Source organism: Pholcus phalangioides, unplaced genomic scaffold, assembly GCF_987345545.1.
Source record: "Pholcus phalangioides strain wild (caught in Gottingen) unplaced genomic scaffold, Ppha-v1.0 ptg000017l_1, whole genome shotgun sequence".
Taxonomy (NCBI): Eukaryota; Metazoa; Arthropoda; class Arachnida; order Araneae; family Pholcidae; genus Pholcus; species Pholcus phalangioides.
Window position 1 is genome coordinate 58,605,868 of NW_028301610.1, and position 25,824 is coordinate 58,631,691.

The 25,824-nt window shown below is 37.4% G+C and overlaps 1 protein-coding gene across 5 annotated transcripts in view; it reads right to left on the minus strand.

The window, feature by feature from the left end:
- LOC149074179 (transmembrane protein 163a-like) overlaps positions 1-23,511 on the minus strand; it is a 58,558-nt gene extending 35,047 nt beyond the window's left edge. The window contains exons 1-2 of one of the 5 annotated variants that reach the window (XM_089246702.1): positions 23,421-23,511; positions 23,100-23,223 (exon numbers count right to left, since the gene is read on the minus strand). Coding sequence is in view for 2 of the 5 variants with exons in the window: in XM_089246699.1 (XP_089102825.1) it covers positions 14,715-14,835 (121 nt within the window). In the remaining 3 variants the exon portion in view is untranslated. Of the gene's footprint in view, positions 1-14,698; positions 15,009-22,807; positions 23,040-23,099 lie in introns of those variants that run through there. The other 4 variants (XM_089246700.1, XM_089246701.1, XM_089246699.1 and 1 more) reach the window with 4 other exon arrangements.
- Positions 23,512-25,824: the final 2,313 nt, after the last annotated feature.

Here is a 25,824-nt window from a genome sequence, read left to right on the forward strand (position 1 = left end):
TAAAACAATAAACTTTTTTTCTCGTAATAAAATGTTATCAAATAACGTATTATTATCAATCATATATGACCACCCAGATTATGATGAAATAACTTCATGCACAGTATGCGATTTCATCTGATCGTATTTCTCGTCATTAAAGATCTTGAAAACGCAAATCTCGGTTATAATGAGAAAATTTCGCGGTATCGCGCTGTCGTTATAACAGAGGTTGACTACGTATTTCGGAAAATTCCGAACATTTTGGGACTATTTTTACGGCGCACTTGCTACGTCGTGTTTTTCTTGCAAGACCAATAAGGTCCGGAGTAAAAATTTTCTGGCAGAAGGCTCAAAATATGCCCTGGTGGTAAACAGGAAATGTTAACTCCTTAAAACTCGTGTTATCTTACACATTTTTTGGTTTTAAAATATATTACTTTTTTAAATCTATTTTTACTCAGTTTTTCTACCCACGTAAATTTTTGTTCCCCGGCTCACATTTCAAAATAGTCTCGTCTCGCATTTCAGTTCTCCAGCCAATTCCATACAGTTGTCTGAAATCAATCAAGTGTTCCAATTTCTTGGTCGGTGTCCTCAAAATTAATGAGAATCCAGTAATCGGAAGATACAGTAAACGAATCGTATCCAATTACTTGACAATTGAAGTAAGTAAAAATATTTTCATAACTAGAGCCCCGCACTAGAAAATGGGTGAAATATGCTCTTCAAATATGCACTAAAAAATGTAAAATATGCTCTTCAAATATGCACTAAAAAATGTAAAATATGCTCCGAAAATATGCACTAAAAAATGTAAAATATGCTCCGAAAATATGCACTAAAGCCAGAGTGTTCAACCTTGTGGAGAGTGCGGGCTGTTTCACTGGTTTTTGGAAACGTGTTACGGGCCACTTGAGTTATCTGGAAATGTGCCTCGAAACACTCAGGTGATTTGAAAATTTGCGTGGCCAATTTAGTAATGCACTTCGAGTCACTTACATGATCTGGAAGTGTGCTGCAAGCCACTGCAATAATCTGCAAATGTACAAGGACCTGTTAGCGGCCGCGACGTACCAACAAGATCGAAAACATTGTTTTAATTTTAAAAAAATTCAAATAATTTTTTTAAATAAAAATTATGAAGAATTTATGCCAAAAAATTAAAGGGCAACGATAGCCATTCATGTATGAAATCAACGTGTTTGCATAAAATTCCAATTTCTTTTGGCGACGGTTCCTTCTTAAGAAATGGATGATAAATGATGCATAAAATGTGTCTTAAATATATGCGAGCATTTCATGATATTTTTCATACAGTGACGACATACTGTGATCCGAAAAATAGCAGCAATAGGTGATAATTTTCGTGACGAGTTGGAAGTAATATCCTCAAATGTACGGTGTTTTTCAATAGCCCCCAACGAAATTACGGGTATTTAAGACGTGGCTAAAACTCTTTCTCCGGACTTGCGATGGCGATATGATTATGATGAATATTAATGAAGAATTTTTAGAAATCTTTTCTATTCACAAAACCACAACAAAGGAGGATATTTCAGACGTCGTGGCAAAATGTATCAAATTATATATGCACTAGAAGAAAATATTAATTTCCTTTGAACAAACTCGTAGTAGTGAGAAAGGGTGGTACGCGTCTGCGATAGCTATGAAAAAAAATATATAAATTTTGCTTCAAAGCTCCAACAAAAATTGCAGGAAATGTGTGTAGAAATTCTTAAACTGCAATTTTTCCTTTGCGTTATTTGTCAGCAGGTCCTATGTTGCAAAGAGTTGAAAATAAGCAGCGTTTACAAGCCTGTGACGTACACTTTGAACTTCACCTGATCCGGGGGCCTCAAGCAGCGTTTATTCCCGCAATTTCTTGAAAACTTTAGAACTAATTCGATGTGCTACCTCATTACATAGAAATTCGTTATTGTCTTGTCATAAAATTCTGAAAACTATTTTTGTTTTTGCTAGGGCTGCTCCGATAAATCGGGCCAGTTAATCGATCAGTTGTTAATCGCCGTTAAAAAATTTTAGTTGAGTTTAATCGAATCGATCAATCCGATTAAATTTCGATTAAAGTCAGCAGAAAAATTTTGCAACTTTATTTGACGAAACCGATTTTAGATGTGTCTTAAATTAATGATCCCATATACATTTATATAACATTTTAAATGAGTGACCATATTAAAAATATTTGGATCCATATATTGATCAAATTTTTCGGAATTGGGAAACATTCATATCGATTCAATGAAAATTGGTGATACAGAAATTTCAGCTCCAAATTGAGTTTGATGGGTTCAAGGACAAGACCAAAATTTATTGTCTCCACCATGAGAGCAACAGTTTTCACATATTCCGTATACATTTTTATTTGCATCCATATTTTTGTGGGCTTTTTTCCCAGCCACTTCGTTAGGCAGTTTGCCTATTGTGGTATTTGTATTTTTGTACTTGGGGAAGCATCAGCTCCTCTCCCAACAAGTACTATGCGGCAAGAGTTTCTAGGAAAACAAGTAACAGGATGAAGATTGGAAGTAGTTTCGAAATCAATGACTAGCCTTAAATAACTGATTTGAATGACAAGACAAATGCGAAAGAACTCCAAGATTTTGCATATATGTTCAGAATGAATGCAAGAAATGATTCCATCAAAATTCAGAATAAATGCAAGAAATGATTTCAGCACCATAAATAATTCCAGAAAAAATGGTGAAAATTCCAGAAATCGGTTAAAATTCAGAATTCCGGAAATCGGTGAAAATTCAGAATTCCGGAAATCGGTGAAAATTCAGAATTCCGGAAATCGGTGAAAATTCAGAATTCCGGAAATCGGTGAAAATTCTGAATACATGAGAGAGAAATACGCCACAATATGCAAATACATCGGAGTTCTAGTCATATCCATTAAAACACGCACACAATAAATTGTGAAAATTGCCTTCATTCCCGCAGAGCTGCTCTTAGGGGTCTGCGACGGGTGAGGTCGCGCACCGGGCCCAGCACTTACACAGTAATTATAATTCCTTTCATAAATTCAGCAATTTTCTGCATTTTCATAATTCTGAATTTTCATCAATTTCTAGAATTATTTCTCTCATTTATTCTGATTTTATAAAAGTATTTCTATCATGTATTCAGAATTTTCATCGATTTCCGGAATTCTAAATTTTAACCGATTTCTGGAATTTCCACTATTTTCTGGAATTATTTATGATGCTGAAATTTCTTGCATTTATTCCGAATTTTGAGGAATTTATTTCTGGCATTTATTCCGAATTTTGAGGAATTTATTTCTGGCATTTATTCCGAATTTTGAGGAATTTATTTCTGGCATTTATTCCGAATTTTGAGGAATTTATTTCTGGCATTTATTCCGAATTTTGAGGAATTTATTTCTGGCATTTATTCCGAATTTTGAGGAATTTATTTCTGGCATTTATTCCGAATTTTGAGGAATTTATTTCTGGCATTTATTCCGAATTTTGAGGAATTTATTTCTGGCATTTATTCCGAATTTTGAGGAATTTATTTCTGGCATTTATTCCGAATTTTGAGGAATTTATTTCTGGCATTTATTCCGAATTTTGAGGAATTTATTTCTGGCATTTATTCCGAATTTTGAGGAATTTATTTCTGGCATTTATTCCGAATTTTGAGGAATTTATTTCTGGCATTTATTCCGAATTTTGAGGAATTTATTTCTGGCATTTATTCCGAATTTTGAGGAATTTATTTCTGGCATTTATTCCGAATTTCCACGATTCTCATTTTCTGAATTTTCGATCATTTTCAGAATATCTTCTCAATATGGAAACCTGGGACTAAGGTGGAGGGGAGCGAAATTATAAAGACGCCTCTGGTGCAGCGTGGGTGGCCCTGAATTCCCAATACTGGTAAAGATTAGGAATTAATGCAAGCTTTAGTGAAAAAACGAGACATTTTTATAACAGATGAACATTTTCAGGATTTGATCAACTCTTCTAATTCTAATATTCTAATCTCTCTGAAAACTTCTTTAAAACTTAAACAAAAGTAACTAAAAATTTGTCGTTATATCCGATTTGGTTGGTTTTCTTCAACGTTATAAGAAAGGTTGATTAGCATTATTCTCTATAGCAGGGGTCTTCAACCTTTCAGTCACGGTGGGCCAAACTGAAATTTCCCACGAAGATGGGGATGACCAAACTTATGTAGTAATTTAGTGACATCTTAATAGAAGAGCCCAATGGAGTCGCGAGTTAAACCGGAACAAAATTGACTTATTTATTTTCCTGAAATTTCTTTTATTAATTATCAATTATTTCTTAAATAATTTTTTCACTAATTCTGAAATTAGTTTTTTTTCAAAAATTTTAAAATTTCTCTCATTACTTCTGAGTTTTCATCAATTTGTTTCGATGTTCCGTGAATTCCAATATTATTTATTTATGAATTCCAATATTATTTATTTATGAATTCCAATATTATTTATTTATGAATTCCAATATTATTTATTTATGAATTCCAATATTATTTATTTATGAATTCCAATATTATTTATTTATGAATTCCAAAATTATCTTTATGAATTCCAAAATTATCTTTATGAATTCCAAAATTATCTTTATGAATTCCAAAATTATCTTTATGAATTCCAAAATTATCTTTTTTAAGAATTCCCAAATTATTTTTCATTAACTCTAGAATTAATCATTTTTCAGCATTTTCATCAATTTTCTGAAAATGATCGGCGGATTTGCCCCGCTGGTCATGTGTTGAAAATGCTTGCTCTATAGCAGTGATTCCCAACGTGGGCGGTAGAAGCTACGGGTATAACATAGGATCCTATGGGTTTGATTGCGTTGGGGGGCGATGGGAGAGAAAAATTTCTGAAGGGGGCGATGAGCCAATAAAGGTTGAGAAACTTTGCTCTATAGAAATCAGTCTGGACCTCCAATTATTGACGCTATAGTCGTTTTACTATAATCAAGATTAGTCCTCGCGTGCGAATGTAAGATAAGAACATAGCATTATATCATTGTTTGTCAAGATGGTGTGTGTCTGAGAACATTAACAACTTATGATAACTTTCGACGAGATAAAGAAAAACATCTTGAGAAAATCCTTAAAAAGAAACAATTGGCTCCTTAAGAAATTGCATCGAAATGTTGGAGGAAAACAATGCTTCTGGAACTTTCGTATCGTTTTGAATTAGACTGATGCAATCCATAACACTTTACACTTCTCCATACTTGTTTTTCGAATAAGGGTTGCTACTTATGTGTAAGGGATAAGTGATTTTCGAGAGATTGCGAGGAAACACGTGAGCTATCGAACTTGGTTAAGGCATAACTTTCTCGTCGCTTTTCTATGAAATGGTACTTGAGTGACATTGCATCAGAAAATGTTATTGAAGTGAAGTTATCTGGAAATAGTTGCAAATTTTGGTGTACTTATGTCATTTTCTATGTCAAATTTTGAGCAAAATTCATGTAATATTCGAAACACGATTGAGAAAATTCCATTGATGAAATTGTTTTCTCAGAATGGTCACGGCCGACTATATCCAAGGGCTACGAAGCTAGAGATCACGTGATTTTATCCATCCGATCTCGGGCATGATCGACTCGATTTGTTTGGTCCCGTGACGTATTTCAGCTGACTCGCTGGCGATGAACGTAGGGCTCTAAATTAGGAAGGGCTTTGAAACCGATCAGCTTATTCGTTGTATTTTTCAAGTTTTATACAAGCACTTTTACAAAACTTTTATAGTGTAATCCTGGCGTAAGACTACCTAGCAAGTTTGCAACATTTTGAAGCACAGCATCTTATTTCGTTTCTTATTTTGGCGTAGAATCTTCCTGATTGGCTCACAAATACCGCATAGTGATTGGATGATCGCCAATTCTGAGTCCGATCATTTATTTTCCGCACAACGATGATACTGGCACGAGCAGGGAATTTTTTTCCCTGAATATTCTGAGGGAAAATGGACTACTTGCTGACGTTACAAGCAGACTGCGGAGGCCTATCTCTAGGTGCTGGTTGATCGAAGGCGGGAAAACCAGTTTTCTTTTTAATATGACGTCAAAAGGGAAGTCTGATCGTTAAAGAAAAAGGCATAGAACAGCTATTGGCTGTAGCGATAATACTATGTCACAAGGCGCAGTAATGACGGATGATGGGTCAGCCTGGATCTTTCCAATGTCTATATCATGATCTATCAGTGGAAAATGTATCACAAAAATGTCATTTCCAGCTAAATACAGTCGAACATTGTTTAACCTCTTTACGAGCACGAGCGTAATGTTACGTCCAAATGCCAGTGGAATAAATTCAAATAAACAGTGAACTTTCTTTCCTCTCTCTTCACTATCACAAAGCTTTATAGTAACCCTATCAACTGTGAAGTTGCTTTTTTTTTCCCTCCTTTCTTTCTATACTCCTGTTAATTCCCCCACACACACATGTAAGAGCGAAAGAGAATACGTGGGATGAGGGTGAAAAGAGGACTCTAAAAAAAACTTATTTACCTTATCTCTAATATTACATTTTTTCCTTATATATATATATATATATATTGCTTTTCTTCCCCATCTCCCTTTCTCTAACGTGCGGTTATGTTCAGACAACGTTACCAGATTTATCGCCAATTCGTCAAATGAAGATGATCCAAATTTTTTACCAAAAGCTTGTAATAAGTGGGTTATTGCCACAGGCGGAGAGAGACTTGAACGTCGGGGATGGTATGATGTCAATTCATATATACGCATATACATTAGATCAGTCGGCTCCACCTTTGACTTTGTACGGGGAGTGGGAATTGCTCCCCATGCCAACACCTTCTACTGCAGAAAGCCTCCGCACGAAGCTCGTGACATCACTGAAGCCGTCCATTTCACTTATAGTCATTGAATATACTGCAAAAAAATGTAAAGATTTTGCATACGTCGGACTGCTATATCCAATAGCTACAGGTGAAATGAACGACTTCAGTGACGTCCAAGCTTCGCGTGGAGGCTTTCTGCTATTGAAGGTGTTGCCCATGCTCCCGTATCTCTGTCCATGTTTATGACTCTTTTTATGCCGCCCATCACTGCAATGCATAAAACTGGGGTGTCATTCGAATTTTTCGAAATTTTGTTGCAGTACCCATATCCGCGAAAGCTGGATTTTTGTTTCTCCTCTCATTCTCTAGCACCTACATGTTCCTCCCGTGGTCCTAGGAGTCATCTGATGTGGACCGCGACCTCAAACATAATTTTGAAAAAAAGGACTAAGCAGTACATAACCATATTCCTTAGATAACCCGCGGCACACTTCTACGCAGCTTAAATGACCCGCGGCACCTATACAAACCATTTAAGTGACCTGCGGCACACTTCCAGATCACTTAATCGATCCTCCGTCCATTCCCAAACCACTTAGTGACTCGCGGTAGATTCCCAGGCTACTCGAATGGCACGCGGAACATTTACAGGACACTTGTTTCCCGCAATACGTTTTCAAACCAGTGAAGCGGCCCACAACTCTTCAATAGGTTGTGTACACTTGATCTAGCGCATGAGCCGAAACATCTACAGGGGTTGGACAAAATAATATGCACACTTGTTAAATGAGACAAAATCTTTATTAATAGGCTGTGGCCCTTCTTTTTCATTAATTACAGCCTGTATCGTCGTGGGATGGACAAATACAATTCCTGCACAACAGCCACTCCTCCTGCAAAAAGGCCACTAATTCAGAACGTGTCTTTGGAGGTGGAAACAAACGTACTGCATATTTTGGAGTGCAAAATACCCCACGAAGGTTCAATTATATTAAGATAAGGTGACCGAGCGGGCCACACGAGGTGTTGCAGTTCATCATGGTGTTCAAGTCAGTCTCCGACAATTCCAGCAGTGTAAACGGGCGAATTATCTTCTTGGAACACAGGTCGAGAATCAGGGAACAAATATTGCACCAATGGGTGAAGATGGTCGGTCAGAATACTAACATAAACCGCTGCATTAACCCGCCCATCCAGGATAAGTGGGCCGAGACCACGGTGAGACATCGCGCCCCACAGCATCACTGATCCCCCTCCATGCTTAACAGTAGGAAGGAGACAATCAACGTCATAGGCTTGTGCTGGCGTTCTCCAAACGTAAACACGCCCGTTAATCTGGAATAATGTGAACGACGATTCGTCTGACCAGATGACATTCTCCCATTATTGTTGTGTCCAATTCTTATGTTCGTGACACCATTTTCGTCATTTCAAGGCATTGCATGGTGTCACCAATGATTTTGGAATAGTCGCTGTACCTTGTATGTTTGCTTCATGCAGTTCACGGCGGATTGTTTTTGTCGATACACCTGTAGATGTGTGTTCATCTCAGATGTTATCTGGGATGCTGTTATCTTGTGCTTTCTGGCCACACACACACACAATCCGCTTCAAAACCCTTCTGGGTCTATCAGTCATCTTCGACTTTCGGCCACTGTTATGATTGGTAGATGGATGTCTTTCCCTGTTTGCTATAGGATGTCATTACCATCGACACAGTACTTCTCCCGACACCAACAAGGGTGGCCGTTTTCATTACTGTGGCCCCGGCAGGACGGGCTCCAACAATCATGCCTCTTTCGAAATCTGAGAGGTCAGCCATAACGAAACGAAGTTTTAACGCCCCAATATACATCGCATCCGAACGCTGTCACTGCTACGACTAGACTGATGTGTGCACATTATCTCCCACTAAGTGGAACTCTTCAACACTAGAGGGCGAGCGTATACGACAGGTTCCCTCGAGTGTTGTCTTTTGCACAGGTGTTCACGTTATTTTGTCCAACCCTTGTATATCTCTGATTTCAATGGCATTCGTTGATTTCTGCGGATGCCAGGAATTCGTATACCGGCAAAGTTATTTTATGACCACCCTGTACATTGCTACAATTCAAAATACGATTAACTTTTTTTTCTCGTTTGGAATCTCCGCGATTGGTATAATTTCGAAAAAAATTTCCCCTTATTTTTATAAAATCGATCGATTTTATAAAAACGACCTTCAAAATGCAATTTTCTTGCACAACAGCAGTTTATAAATAATCCATATCACGAATTTCTAGCCAAGTAAGGCCAATCTATCGGCGAGATCACAACACCGATAAACCAAAATAACATCACACACACACACACAAACCTACTTTCTTTATCAAAATTACTGCCAAGAGACAGATTCAACGATAATCTTTAATGAAGAAAAAAAATTCAAAAAATGAAAATTCCTATATTTTCAAGTAAATACCGTACTTGACCTCCAGAAGATTAACATGTAAAACTGACACCAAAGGAATGCAACTGAGTAAACATTTACAAATATTTCAAAGTAAAGGATAAAAACTATGGTTTTTTTGAAGGCCGTGATTACATTTTAAAAGTTTGATGAAAGGTCTTTTACAAAACTTGAAGAAAAAAAACAACTAATAAGCCTATCGGTTACATTCCCTCGAATGTAAGAAACGTTTATTGGTTGCATTTTTGAATGTTTTATAAAATAACTTTAATAAAACGTTTATAATGTAATCCCCGCCTTAAAAACCACAGCCCTTTTAGGTTCAAAACGTTAACGTGATCCGCTGAACTCTTATGCCGGTATTAAGCTCTATAAAAGTTTAATAAAGTTATTTTATAAAACTTTCATTAAACTTTTATAGGGTAATGCCGGCCTTAGATTTTTTTAGGATATGCTCCTGTGCATTTTTTTTCCAGAGGTATACTTCTCACTCATTACTAGAAATTTCAAGCAACTAGGGATACGCAAATCTTATACGTTCGTGAGAATACGCACGCTGGCTACGCCGTTCGTATCTGTTTAGGCTGTACTCATAGTGAAGCGGAGGTACGAGTTAAAAGAATTGCGACCAGGAAGAAAAAAATGCATGGAGTTGGGGAAGAGACGTCCGCACATAGTGAATGAAGAGGATAGACAAAATGACCGGAGGAGTTCTGAAACGTAAGGGTGTGATGATCCCTTCGAAGGAGAAACGAACCAATCAGCAGATAGAGGTGAAAACAGGTTTGTTCAAGTTGCACACTTCGTTGAGCGACTTTTCTTTCCTTCGCCCCGCTTCTCGAGTATTAGCGGTGTAGAACAAAACAATTGTTTTCGTCGCTAGTCCCTATTATTCACTCACGTACCTTTTGGTCGTCACACTATGTGCGCGGCTTAAGGGTACATCTGTCCATCTTTCTCGCATTTCGAGAGGATTACGCAACCCTCCAGGGGTACTTAAAGCACGAAAACTAGGAATCGTGATCTAATTCAATGGTACCCGAAGATACTCTAGCCCAGTGGTTGGCAACTGGGGGCCATATTCTCCCCCCTGCAGTCCTGGGGATGTTTCAAGGGGACCACGACATGTAGTTAAGGGAACCACAGAGAGCTGTGGAAAATAAATTCGGATGTAAAGAAATCGAGCTTTCATGTAAAATATGGTAGGAAAGAGTCATTTTGCGGAATCCAGTAGGTTTGCCCATAAAACTAGGGCAATTTCAATGCTTGAGCTCATCCGGGCACGGTCCAGAAACCTCATATGTATATGGAGGGCTGACACGATGAGGTCTGGTACTATGACTTTAAAGAGTAAGAAGAGTACGGGTGCTAACAGTGCACTCTAGTTCAGATTCTGCGAGTCAGCGCCGTTACGGATTGGTTAAAAAAACCTGAAATTCAGGTTTTCAGCCAATCAGCAACAACGCCAACTTCGATAATCGGAAACCAGCGTGCACTATGTTCGTACCCTTAATATGCTTACTTACTTCCAGCTAAGTACGAGGCCCCCCATAACATTAATATCGTGTGGACCAACGATGTTGAGACGGCCATGCATAGAATCGCCTTAAGGTCGATCGCATTATCGAGCAAAGCAAGTAAGGCAAGACACCCAGCCCAGGTTCTAATCCATTCTTGGAAGTAGGAACTTCCTTTGTGTTGGCTGAAAAAACCGACTCTCGATGGTCCGGTTCGAACGGCTCAAAAAGGATTAGCGCGTCGTTCACAACACCGTACAAATTACTGACCATCCATTTGCAAATACATACATTACATGCTGCTTTAAAAGAGTAGCTCGCTGAAATAAAGGGTCTGAGGATCAACCTTATTTATAAAATTTTTGTCTTAAATTTATTTAAAAAAAAACAACAAAACATCTAGCAATCAGAAAAAAGGATCCCATTCTTAGAGGAGTATTTACGGGGGGGGGGAAGTAAGTGGACTATAGTCAAGGCGGTAAGTTCGGGAATTAGGTAGTCAAGAAAATTAGATTATATTAGAACGGGGGGGGGGCAATAAAAAATCCTAGTATCGCCTTTGCTCTTAGATAAGTGTGGTGGGGACACACAGAAAATAGGGGCCACGAGTGAAAAAAGTTTAACACTGCTCTAGTCTAGACAACAAATAGATTTTATGAAACATGCAAAAAATAGATTTGGTCTAGACAAAAATATCCGAATATAGGAGCTATAGGATCCAGGGTAATGTGTCGGGAGAATTGTGTAAGTTCGTTGGATCATCCCGTATTTTACGGGATAGATAAATTTTCCCCATATTATTCGGCTGTTGTAAGTGGCGGTCGTTCGTTTCTATCACCCCACCCCCCCGGATTCGTGCTTGAGCGAAGGCATACATTTTCAGCTGGGAATGGAGAAATGGCAGGCATCTTCAGATTGAAATGGTGTGGAGACAGGCATATTCAGCTGCGAATGAGCCGAGGCAGGTGGATCTAGTGCGATATGCCAGAAAAACAGCTTATTGTGTAAGTGCATTGGATCATCCCGTATTCTACAGGGACAGACAAATTTCTCATATCATTCGGCTCTGGAGAGGGCGATTCCGCCCGGATCTGCGCTTGCTAAATATCCTTTCCAAACAGTTGAAATCGAGGAATAATCGGATGAAATTAAATTTAAAATTTATATAAAATAGGGTTTCTCTAAGTTACTGTGTATTCAAATTAACCACAGACGGAAATGAAATTCGAATAAAACAGAAACATACGTAACAAGAGGACTAGATGATGTCATGGTCATCAGTGTTTTTGCCGCTCCGCTGAAGGTCAGTAATTCGATAGTATTAAGAGCTATTGTCAAAAACTTGTTGGCAATGTTGTCTTTTTTCGCGAGGTCCTTGAAATACGCAGAAACAAGCACAAAATACGCATTTAAAAGCTTTAACATGCAAAAAAAAAACAAAAAAAAACTATTTCCTGAAAAGCAAGGATAAATATTCAATTTCCTATGAATTCAGATTTTTTGAATATATTTCGATCAAATGCAGCCGAGACAAGTTCAAAACCAGGTTTTCACAGACCTTAGGTTTGTTATTGTAACAACAAACAAGTTGAAGGTTTTGAAAATGATAGAAATCAAAATGGGAAAGTATTTTCATGCGTATGCGGATGAACTCGTCTCAAAATGTGAATAAACAGTTTAATTATTGATTCACTGCCGCCGATCAGACTGCATCAGAAAGCAGCTAAAACCTGTATTTTTATGGCGTAATAGTACAATAAAAACAACTTTCATCTCTCTCAATACCATTAAACTTTTAATGATGGTAAACATGAGGAGGGCCATCATTTGTCATGTAATCGATTATGTAAGTTGGAACGGAAGGAAAAACTACGCATTTTTTTGAAATATTACGAATACCGCTAAAATCAAAATGTTCCGAACTTTTTCGACATGCGAGAATTACAGAGGCCGGGATTACACTACAAAAGTATTATAAAAGATCTTTTACAAAACTTTGAAAAATATGTATATAACCACCAATAATATTGGTTGCATTCGCGTCGAATGTAACCGATGCGCTTATTTTGGTTGCATTTTTAAAATTTTGTAAATTTTGATAAAAGTATTTTTATAAAAGTCGGAACCAATAAGCGTATCGGTTACATTCGAGCGAATATAATCAGTAGGCTTATTGGGGTTTCTTCGAGTTTTGTAAAAGATCTTTTATCAAACTTTTATAGTGTCCCGGCCTTGGAGTCATTTGATGAAGGTAAAAAAAAGGGTGTTTCAAAAAATTTTTTTGGACAAATACTATTCTATTTTTCGACATTGTCTCCAATGATTTTCAAATTTCTTTATCCCGTCGGAAAAAATTGCGTTTTCTCTAACCCCTCCCCAGAGCATTTAACAGTGTCTCTTAGAAAAACCTGACACTAAGGTCAACCCTGACCAAGGCAGGTTGTGCACAGTTTGAGAACCCCTGACCTGTGTAAACATGTTAATGATCAAAAAGGTTTTACCCGCATTTAACGCTTTTTCCCCCAAATTTCCTCCGTTTTTCGAATTCGAATATCTCAGTCAATATTTCACTTAGAAACATGGAATTTTTTTTGTTGGAATCAGGAGAGACAGGGCAATAACTTTCTAATTGGGTTATGGGGGCACACTATGAAAAGTTAATTTTTTTAACAACTATACAACCCCTTGAAACATGAATGCATATCTGAGTACTACACGTTATTTGTAAACTTTCTAAATGGAAGTATACCTGTAGGATCAGCGGTTCCACAGTAAAATGCCATACTCTCCTGTTTGCTATGCATCCTGTATATAGAATACTGATTTTAGCAAAATCTAAATTTTTTCCAAAATTAGTGAAACCATTCCATGGTTTCTTAACAAATGAGCTAACAGGCTTAACGCCCAAATTATTGAATTCTTTCACTAATTCTGAAATTATTTCCACAAATTTTGAATTTTTCATAAATTATGGATTTTCATTAGTTCTGGACTTATTTCTGTCATTTACTTTGAACTTTCTTTCATTGATTTTAAATTTCATTAATTTTGAATTATTTTTCACCAATTTTGAATTATTTTTCATCAATTTTGAATTATTTTTCACTAATTCTTGGAATTGTTTCATTAATTTTTTCTAATTCTAAATATTTAATTTTTCATTGTGTTCATATTTTTGTACTGTATAAATATTTTTCAACATTCCTATGCATTCTATTTCCGATGCCTACGGTTCCCCGAAAAATGCTGTATGTAAAAGTATGGCTCACAAGAGGGTCCCAAGAGTTTTTCCCAGCCCTCGTCACCGAAATCGTAAAAACGCCCCCGAAACCAGCCACAACAAATGTATTTAAATAATCATAAGTGGATTCGTACGACCCAACTCAGCGGCCTCTGTGACCCATAGGTCAAGAACCCTTGCATTATACTATAGGCCAGGGGTTCTTAACCTTTTTCAGCCGCGACCCATAATCAACAAGATCAGCTTCGCGACTAACAGGACTATTTGCTTTTTGAAATTAGTGAAACCAGCGATGCAATAAGCGCATTTATAACATAACTGCAAGTGGATTTGTACGACCCATCTCGGAAACCCCAGTGGATCAAGTTCAGGTTGCGGACTCATAATTCATGAATCCATTACTGTCAGTGGATTTGTACGATCCATCTTTGATGCCCTTGCGGCCCATATTTGGTTCGTGACGCATAGCTTACGAATCTCTGGTTGTTAGTGTATTTGTACGACACATCTCGAAGCCCCTCCGACTCCTAAGTTAAGAACCCTTGCTATAGGCAATTCCAAACAAGATTTGAAAAAAATATCGTTGTAGAGGGATTTATCGTCCCATCGAGTAGTATTGCGCGAGGTTTACACTGTAATAAATTCTAAGTGATTTTAATCGATTTTTGTGAATAGATATGCACACATACTTCGGACATGTATTACCTGCGGTACTCGAACTCCTTACAAGGCAAGTGTCTCCAACAGATCCACTAAGACTCCCATTACAAGAATTTGCACGTAAACACTGTGGCATATGAAGTTCTTTTTTCACTGGGATACCCATCGCACAAAAAAAAAAAAAAACTGGATACCAAATATCCTAGACACTGGACACGATTATGCGACGGGATCGCCACTTGATTTCACTGTATCCCGTTTTTTTGTTTTTTGAGTTAATGCTACATAGAAACCGTCATCTTCCCTCCTTTTTCACTGTACTAACTTCAACATCATTATCAGAGACGATCTAATTAGATCTTTAGCAACATCGCCAGAGCAGTAGCCAAATCCACCAAAAATTTGGCTAAAAAAATTTTTTTTTTGGTTTTGATAGGTTAAAAAAAAAGGAGTATGAGTCTCTCGAATTTTTCGTCAAATTTGAAAGTAATCGGTGGTATTAATAAAAAATTTTAAACTTCAAAAAATTTAAATTTCTACTTAGATGCGAAATGCTATAAATTAGTAAGTTTTTTATACTATGGGCAATACTGAAACAGGATAAATTTTAAACTTTTAGACTTGATGGAAACAGAACTGCCCTTGCGGGTGTGTGACAGGTGCGGCCGCACCGGGCCCCGGGTTTTGGGGTGCCCCGCACCCACGGTAATAGAAGTAAAAAAATATTACTTTTTTTTGCAGTAAAAAAGGTGTCTAAGCTTTAGTTGATTTGATTATTGAATTTTCTCATCAATTCTCGGATTTTTTCTCTCATTAAGTCTGAATTTTCGTGAATTCTGGAATATTATTTCTCTGATTATCATCCTTCCTCCCCTTTCACTATACATGTGCTAACTTCAATATCATTATCAGAGACGATCTGATTAGATCTTTAGCGGCTTCTAGATAGAGCAGGTAATTAGATCTTTAGGCTTTGGCAGCATCACCAGAGCAGTAGCCAAAACCACTAAAAACTTGTTTGAAATAAAAATTTTGCTTCGATAGGTTGAAAAAAAGTTGTCTCCAATTTTTCATCAAATTTGAAAGTGATCGATAGCATTAGCCCTTTGCACTCGAGAGGTGACTCTCGCTGACCACATGATTTAATACCGCAACTCGAGAGGTCACTCTCGCTCACCACTTTGTTTGGTGCGGAAATTCGATGCGCGGTGATAACTACACTGAAGAGCCAAAAAAACTGATACACCTGCCTAATATCGTGTAGGGCCCCCGTGAGCCCGCAGAAGTGCCGCAACACGACGTGGCATGGACTCGACTAATGTCTGAAGTAGTGCTGGAGGTAATTGACACCATGAATCCTGCAGGGCTGTCCATAAATCCGTAGGAGTAAGAGGGGGTGGAGATCTCTTCTGAACAGCACGTTGCAAGGCATCCCAGATATGTTCAATAATGTTCATGTCTGGGGATTTAGGTGGCCAGCGGAAGTGTCTAAAGTCAGAAGAGTGTGCCTGGAGCCACTTTGTAGCAATTCTGGACGTGTGGGGTATCGCATTGTCCTGCTGAAATTGTCCAAGTCCGTCGGAATGCACAATGGACGTGAATGGGTGCAGGTGATCAGACAGGATGCTTACGTACCTGTCACCTGTCAGAGTCGTATCTAGACGTATCAGGGGTCCCATATCACGCCAACTGCACACGCCCCATACCATCACAAAGCCTCCTCCCGAAAAGCCGGGCATGCATCTCGGCAATTGTTACATGAAATATCATACAAAGCAAAATTACAAAGACTAATGTTTAAGAAATTATCTTCGTAAAGATGTAAAGATACATTAAATATTAAAATATAAAAGTTTTATGTGTTAATTTGTGTGTGTAATCATTTTAAGTTAGAGGTAAGAAATTCACCAAAAGCGCTACGAAACGCTTTGAGTTGCTGATTAGTCCGCGCGGAAACGGCCTCGAGTGCAAAGGGTTAATAAAAATTTTAAAAATCGAAGAAATTTAAGTTTCTACTTAGATGCAAAAAATAATGTAAAGAAAAATTACTGATTTATAGTAATGTGAGGTACTGAAACAGAATAAATTTTCAACTTTTAGACTTGATGGAAACAGCCACCCTTACGGGTGTGTGACTTGCTGTCGCACCGGGCCCCGAGATTCGGGGGGCCCCCACTTGCGGTAATAGAAGTGAAAAAATATTACACGTATCTCAAATATATATATATTTTTTCTTGTTGCAGTAAACAAGTAGTCTGTGAGCTTTTACTGATTTGATTATTGAATTTTCATCAATATTTTTCTCATTAAATCTGAATTTTCATAAATTATGGAATTTTTCCTCCCATTAATTCTGAATTTTTTCTTTCATTAATTCTGAATTTTTTTCTCTCATTAATTCAGAATTTTTCTCTCATCAATTCTGAATTTTTACTCTGGAATTATTTCTCTCATTAATTATGTTAATTTCCAAAAATCTTGGAATTATTTTTCTCATTATCATACTCCCTTTCGTTTTCATTATACTTAACTTCAATATCATTATCAGAGATAATCTAATTACTAATTAGATCTTTAGCAGCATTGCCAGAGCATTAGCCAAAACCACCAAAAATTTGGACAAAATTTTGGTTCAATAGGGTTAAAAAAAAAGTAAGTCTCGCGAATTTTCCATCAAATTTGAAAGCGTTCGAAACTTCGGGGATGGTAATAATAAAACTTTCAAAAATTTAAATTTAAATTCCTACTTGGATGCAAAATAATGTAATAACTTACTAATTTATATCAATGTGGAATACTGGGACAGAAATTTTCCAACTTCTAGACTTGATGGAGATGGAAAAAACCTGAATTTATCCAATATTTTAAACGATAAGATGTTTTTCGATAGATTTTTACTATTAATAGTTTATTTTTATCATTACTTTTTATCAGATACCGGTCAGTTCCGAGGACAGTCCGTTTTCTTTCCTTTCTTTGAGAGCATGAGATGCCACGTGTGAGCCGAATATTTAAGAGATTAATACATGTATTTGTAATCTTTTCCCGAGATCAATGTTATCGATCGACTTACGTGCTTTATGGACACGTTCAGATTCTTTTCATAGAATTAATGCTTCATATCAAGTGCGCGGTTCCAGAGGAGGGCGATGGGGCGATCGCCACCTCCCAAGAACCGAATAATATAAGAGAAATTTCTCGGTTGCGTAAAATACTGGATGATCCAATGCACCTACACAATAAGTCGCTTTTCCGACACGTGGCCTTTGATCCGTCTGTCTCCGGTCTATTCGCCCGTGAAGATGTCTGCCTCCGGTCTATTCGCCCCTGAAGATGTCTACCTCCGCTCTATTCACAGCTGAAAATGTCTGCCTCCACCCTATTTACAGCTTAAGATATCTGCCTCTGCAGTTCCTCAGCTTTATTCGCGGCTGAAGATATCTCTGCCTCAGCTTCTGTCGCAAAGATAATCTGCCTCGGCTCATTCACAGCTGATGATGCTTGCTAGACTCCACTGCATTCACAGCTGAAGAGATGTCTGCTTTTTCTCCATTTGAATCTGAAGTTGCCTCTATCTCCGCTCCATTCGCAGCTCAAAAATTCTACCTTCATTCAGGCACTGATTCAGAGGGTGCTTGCTGTGCGATCATTGGCGTACGTAAAGGGGGGTCTAACCCCCCCCCCGTAAGCCGAGATTATAGTGTTATTTTACAGGGAAAAACTTAAACCCCCCCCCCGCCGAGAAGAAAAAAAAATTGAACCCCCCCCCCCTTGAGAAAATTCTGCGTACGTCTATGTGTGCGATAGGAACGATCGCCCTTCCGAGGAGCAGGATAATAATGGGAAAATTCATCTGTACAGTAAAATATGAGACGATCAAACGAAATTACACGATTCGATTCGCCCTCCCGACACATCGTTCTGGATCCGCGCCTGCTTCTTACTGACAGTATGACCACCCATATAAATACGAACACTATTTTTTCGTACCCGATCACTTTGTTTACGACGGAAAATAGCGATCATTTGACTGGGCAGTCTCTCAAACTCGGTTGTAACAACATCAACGATTCCGTGGAATTTCATCGCTAAAACCGAGGTTGACGTTTACAAGACCCTTTGACGTAAAAACGTCATCAAAATCGATGCCGGGTGGGCAAACGCATCCACACAAATGACAGTTTCTATCGAAGTAATTTCAAACTTGAATTACTCGGTAAAATATAGACACAGTACCGCTATTTTTTGATCTCGTTCTAAAGAAGAAGAATGAAAGTTTGTGCCAGTATTACTTTGACATTCGTGGTAGCCGGACGTTGCGAACAACCTTAGCTCAAAGTGAACCAACGATTTTTGACTTCCGGATTCGACATGTATCTATAAATGGGACCATATCTCTCAAAGATTAATTATCCGATTCGTGTTAATTCTATGTTGTTTTAAAGAGAAATGTGTTACAACTCATTCTGGGTTTCAAGTCCGTATCTCAGAAACTCAAAGAGGTATCAAAGATACTCGGGGCGCGGTAACCCGGTCGATAAGATACTCGCCTAAAGTGCCAAAGGATGTTTAGAGGTGTCGCGAGTTCGATACCCGGTTCGTCCTTGTCAGAAAACTTTCTTGACACTGGGGTACAACAAAAAACGGCGGCTTGACCTCAGCAAAAAATTGCTACCGCAGGGAGTCCCCCCCCCCCCATCGAGGGGTTAGCGCACCAACCTCTCGATGAGTATAAAAAACTAGCTATAATACCCGGCGTTGCTCGGGTTTTCTTGAATGAGGCTTTTTTTGGATCACTTGATATCTCCCTCCTTCTTTGAGGGACATGCAAACCGTGTCTAAGTTCACCAATATGGCGACTTCCTGCGCGACTCATGAAAGAAACAAATCTAGATTTAAAGAAACGTAAAAAGAAATATATATTTTTTTCTTTTTTTATAGGGTGCCAGGTATTTCGATTCCCTTCCCTCCCCCCGAACTTCAAGTTATCCATCTCTGCCTGCTTCTGCTTCAAAAATGGTTAATTAAAACTGTGGAATTTTTCGATGTACTTTTTTACGGGCCCATAATTCATTTTCAAATATCTTAATCCACATGAATTTATGCAGTTGAATATAAAAAGACAATACGGAGCCATTAATTTTCATGCTTGAGAAGATATAAATAAGTTGAAATCAATGTTATTGTATGGATATCCAAATCAAAAGTTGGTCCGGCTAATCACTTCATATTTAATCTCCTGGGCTTCGTATATCTCTAAGCGAACTCTATATTTCAAAAATCGAGGATTAAATACAACTTTTAAAATTATTGATGGGGCGGAAAACCCCACCAAATTTCCGCATTTCTACAGTAAAATCGGCAATTTTAACACTGATTTCTATGAGGATCACCCTTTTCCTGACCCTCAAAGCGATGCTGATGATGATAACGACGTCATTCAAAAAACCTCATTACTGGGAGTATTGAAAATGTGGCAAACCATTATAAAGGCATAAATATTATACATATACTGACAGCGTTGAAGAAATGACAAACCATTGTAAAGGCATATACACGTCTTAAACGCATTGCTAGGGAACCACGGTAACCAAAGTAAACGTTCGGAATGTGATTGTTGAGGCCGAGAAAGCATTGTTGCCCGACAGTTTTCTGCCCATTTGGGGCACTTGCCCTGCTCTGACGAAATTTTAAAGTAGCCTATCGTTCAAGTCGGGTCCCATTTGGTATATATGCAAAATTTGGCGACGATCGATCTAAAATTGTAGATTTGTATAGAGAACATACATACACACACACAGACACACACACAGAAAATCAATTTTATATATATAGAAGACAAGCATGCCGTTCGGAATCGGCATAAATTGTAGGTCCCGGTCTAATTAGCCCTCGTGTGCAGAAAATGACCGTGTGGGGCGACAAAAACGATCAAAGATAAACTCAAGATACGAAGCTATGAATTTAAACTTCTCTGAAAATTTCTCGATTTTCTTAAAACGTGGCGATATATGATATCAAAGTACAACCAGAATTACAAAAACCATGCAGTATGACACCGAGAATGCCGGGCTGAAACCCAAAACTAACGCGCAGTATTGTCGCGAATATACAGGGTGATGCCTTAAGTCCCTTGGCCGCAAATTTCAGCCACCTCGTTGGGCATTTTGCCTGTTGTGGCGTTATAATTGCATTTGTATAAATTTCTGGCGAACCGTTGATCCTAGAGGCGTACTTTCAATTAGAAAAAGTATCAAAATAAGGTATAGATTTAAAATAACACATTCATGTTGCAAGGGATTGTATAGTCATTAAAATAAAAAAAATTGCTTTCCATTTCGTCACCCTGTCCTGAAAATTATTAAGAGGATTAGAAAGTTGTTGCAATGTTTCTTTCGAAGCCAAAAACAACAACAAAAAATTCCCATGCTTTTAAGTGCAATTTTCACTGAGATATTTGGATTGAAAAAAATCGCTGAAAAGTGGGAAAAAAACAGCATTATGAGCTTTTTCATTAGTATGCCGATCTTTCCCTCATTATCGGCTATTTTTTGAATTCAAATATCTCAGCGAATATTGCTCTTCGATATATGAAATTTTTTTTGTTAACCTCAGGAAAGACAGGCGCAGAACTTTTTTAATTCGGTTTTTTTAGAACAGGGTGACCAAATAGAGATGAATAATAAATGCCGATTCCGTCCCCTACAGTATTTATAAAACCGGGGCAAAAGGGGGTTGTAAACATTTTTGGTGCCCCGAAATTTTTGGGATGCATCTAGCCCTGCTATATATTTCCGCACCGGGCCTAGCGTCTGATAAGGGCACGCAAAAAATAAGCCCTGAGTACATATCAGCCTCAATTTAAATACTTACTCTCGAAAATTATAGTTCTTGAGGGGGCATACATCCGAGGGCCCCGTGGTGGGTTCACGCTTTAAGAGGGGGTCTCTGAATATACTTACCATGATTTTTCTAGTAAATAAGTCATAAGTAATTTCCATTTAAGAAATAAGAAAAAGACTAATATCGAAATAAAATTGAATGTTATAAGCGTTCAATAACTTACCTTTTTCAAGTTATCTTTGAGATTTTATTCCTGAGTAAAAACTTAATTTTTAATGAGAATTTTTCTTACCTCCACACCAAATTTTTTGGTCGCAAGGTATATAAAATTTTCCAAAATCTATTTATTATTTTTATTAAACTAAGTTAATTAATTTATATTAATTGAGAAGCTCATTAAAAATGAAATAATTGAAGTAAATTACGTTAATTACAAAGAAAAACATGATAAATTAATGCTCAATTTTTTAACTTCTTAAATATATTATTTAAGTGTAACCAGTCTTCATATATATATGAAAGTTGTGCAATTTGGTCAAGAATTAATTTAAAGAGCGATCAAAAATGGGTAAATTGAGCTATTGGATAGGGCGCGACTTTGCTATAAATTAACTTTTACACCTTGTAATTACAAGAAATTACGGTATTTATTCATGAGGCTATCCAATAATAAAATAAATTGTAATTGATTATATTATACGATATACGATACTTTGGCATATTTATATGCATAATTGAATTTTAAAAAAATAGTAAAATAAACTACAAAAAAATAAGATACCAAAAAATCTCTTTCAATTATAATGTATGTATCGTGATTTAAGGCGAAAACCGTTTCCAAAAACGGGAAAATCGATTATACTCTATTCATAAAACGAAATTTGTTTGTATATATACCGAAACAAAAATTCTTCTTACCTCCAAATTTTTTTGTCACACGGTACATAACATTTTCAAAAATCTACTAATTATTTTTATTAAACCAAGTCAATTAATTTATATTAGTTAAAAAATTAAATAATTGGAGGAAGTTACATTAATTACAAAGAAAAACATGATAAATTAATGCTCAATTTTTTAAATTTCTCAAACATGTTATTTAAGTAACCAGCCATCATATACAGTATATAATAATTGTGGAATTTGGTCAAGAACTTAAACCAAAAACGGGTAAAGTCAGAAAAAATAAAGCTATCGGATAGGCCACGACTTCGCTAAAAATCAACTTTTATAGCCTGTAATTACGGTATTTATTCATGAGGCTGCCCGATAGCAAAATAAATTGAATATGCTACCTTTTACGGAAGATTCCACGCTGCACTTTCCGGACAATCCAGTTTGGACGGTCATACCTTTCGAATTTTTCGATTGGCACATTTATATGCATAAATGAATAACAAAAAGAAATAGTAAAATAAACCGTAAAATAAGATACCAAAAATCTCTTTAAAATTAATGTAGATCTCGTCAGAGAGAGAGAGATTTAAGACGAAAACCGTTTCCAAAAACGGGAAGAGATCGATTATAATCTATTCATAAAACGAAATTTGTTTATATACCGAGTAAAAACAAGAATTCTCTTCTTACCTCCACGCCTAATTTTTTTGGTTGTTTTGTTGACCTTTGATCTCACGTGGCTCGAGACGATTGCCGGCACCAAAAAACAATTCAAGAATATTCTGGATTGTCCCTTCAAGGTATTTATTCATCGCTGAATAATAATAATAAGGGAAAGAAAACAACACCATCAGTGCGAAGTTCGATTCGGGATGCAGAAGAGACACCTGATAAAAAAAAGGGACTGTTCCCAAAGATAAAAAAATTGCATCTCTATTGTCTAACGTTAGTTGAGTAAGAGTTTGGATAATCAAGGTTAGTTATCGATCCCTAATCTCTATATAGTCTTACCTTTAGGCTATTACAGTTCCTTCCGAACGATCTCAATTCGAGGAGAACGTAAATAAGAACGTCATCTTCTTGATTTTTCATTCACGTCATTCGCACGTGACTTTGACCACGAATCGTGAGAAGGGAAAAAAAAAAAATCACGTAAAAACGAGTTGACTGTTTTTTGTTTGTTAAGGAGGGAAAAACAACAATATGGGGCGAATTCGGGGTCGCCCTTTGCCACACGGGGGCCCGATGCGAAAATAATGGTTACGTGCTCTGTCACGACCAAAGCCGCTTGAAAGTTTATCAGACTCTTAATGCAGCTTTCGTCACGACCTCCTATATAACTTATGTCGTAGCTCTGTGCACAAAGCTGCTCTTAGGGGGTGTGTGGCAGGTGCGGGCCCCGCGTTTTTGGGGGTGGCCGCATTTATGGTAACAGTAAGTTGTGAAACATTTTATTTTCTGGATATTATACTGAGGTGATGGTTGCCCGGTATGCAAGAGGCCTGGGTTCGAGAGAGTCCCGGCGGAGACAAGATGACTTTTCTTTCCGGGTTCACCTCAGCTTAATATCCAGAAAATAAAATGTTTCCTTGATATCTTGGGCTGAGAAAAAGCCATCTATCTCTCTACATAAGTTATGAATTTTCATCAATTCTGGAAATCTATTTTGATCTAGAAAGAAATAATTTTGAATTCTGCATTTTCATCTAGAAAGAAATAGTTCTGGAATTTTGATTTTTCATCTAGAAAGATTTCTTTCATAAATTCTGCATTTTCACCAAAAATCAGAATTGTTTTTTAAAATAAATTCTGAACTTTCGTCAATTCTGGAATTATGAATTTTCGCCAGTTCTAGAAGCATTTCTTCCATTTATTCAATTCTTTCATTCAATTCTGAATTTTCATCAGTTCTGGAAGTATTTCTCCTATTCTGAAAACTTTCATCAGTTCTGGAAGTATTTCTCCTATTCTGAAAACTTTCATCAGTTCTGGAAGTATTTCTCCTATTCTGAAAACTTTCATCAATTCCGGAAATTCTGAATTTTCATCAATTCCGGAAATTCTGAATTTTCATCAATTCCAGAAATTCTGAATTTTCATCAGTGTTATAGAAATATTTCTTTCTCTGATTCTGAAAAATTTCAACTATTCTGAAATTATTTCTTGCATTTATTCCGAATTCTCATGATTTTCATTTTCTGAATATATTCGATTTCCCCTTCTCTCACAGAAGAAAAAAATCTGGGGTAAGAAGCCCTGCTGTTATTTTCACACGTCTGGTAAAGGCGGACCTGTCTGTGCGACTGTGCTCTGAGCGACCAAGAAAAAAACGTGCTCTGTGTGGTCAAGATAAATATCGTCGTGCTCTGAACGATTGACTGCTTTTCTGTTCTTTACTACGACAATAAAGGGCAGGAAATTCTGAGATGATGTAATAACTGTCATTATACCTTTCAGATCTTATGTTAAAGTGTGAATTCCTCTATGGCTTAAGCATTTTCTTTTTGCAATTTTCGCTATACTGTATATATACAGGGTGTATAATTAACCGGCGGTATGGTATTTTACTGGCGAACCGTTGATTCTAGAGCATAGTTTCCCAAACTTTTTGTTCTATCGCCCCCTTTCTTCAAAGAAACTTTTTCTCTCATCGCCCCCCCCCTCAACTCCAGCGTACCCATAGGATCCTATGTTGCACCCGTTGCTTTTATCACCCCCTGAACTTTTCCATCGCCCACTTTGGGAAACACTGTTCTAGAGGCATACTTCCAGTTAGAAAAAGTATTCAAATAACGTGTAGTACTCAGATGCAATCATTCATGTTAAAAGGTGTTACATAGTTATTATTAAAAAAAATTAACTTTTTGTACAGTCCTCGTGAGTCCAAGAGAGAGACTTAGGTTAAGACCCCAAAATTTAATAGAGTAAAAATTTACATGGCATCACGCTTTTGAGTCATATCTCGACAACGGAAACGTTGAGAACATAGAGACAGGGCCTGTAATACCAGAAACCAGAATGTAAGCTATCGGAGCGGCTCGAGACAAAATCTGTACCAAAACTACTTTTGCGCCTCCTACCTATTGCCCCCACCCCATAGCTCCTACATCGTGCGTCAGGGCTGTTAGGCTGGAATCTTCCGCTTAACCCAAATTAAATTTTCTATGGGGGGGGGGGGGCTCTTTCTACAGTTGATTTATACTGTGGGGAAAAAAAAATTATAAGGATTTAGTCCCGGGCTCCCAAGCTGGATCCCTGTCAGCCCTACCCCAAATGTGCATTTTGGTTCCGTCACCCATGGCCCCACAAGGGCGAGGCTGACAGAGCTCTAGCCCTGGGGCCCGGGACAATTCTCATAATTTTTGGGCTTATTCACGCTATAAATTAACTATAGAAAGTCCCGTGAGAAGTCTGA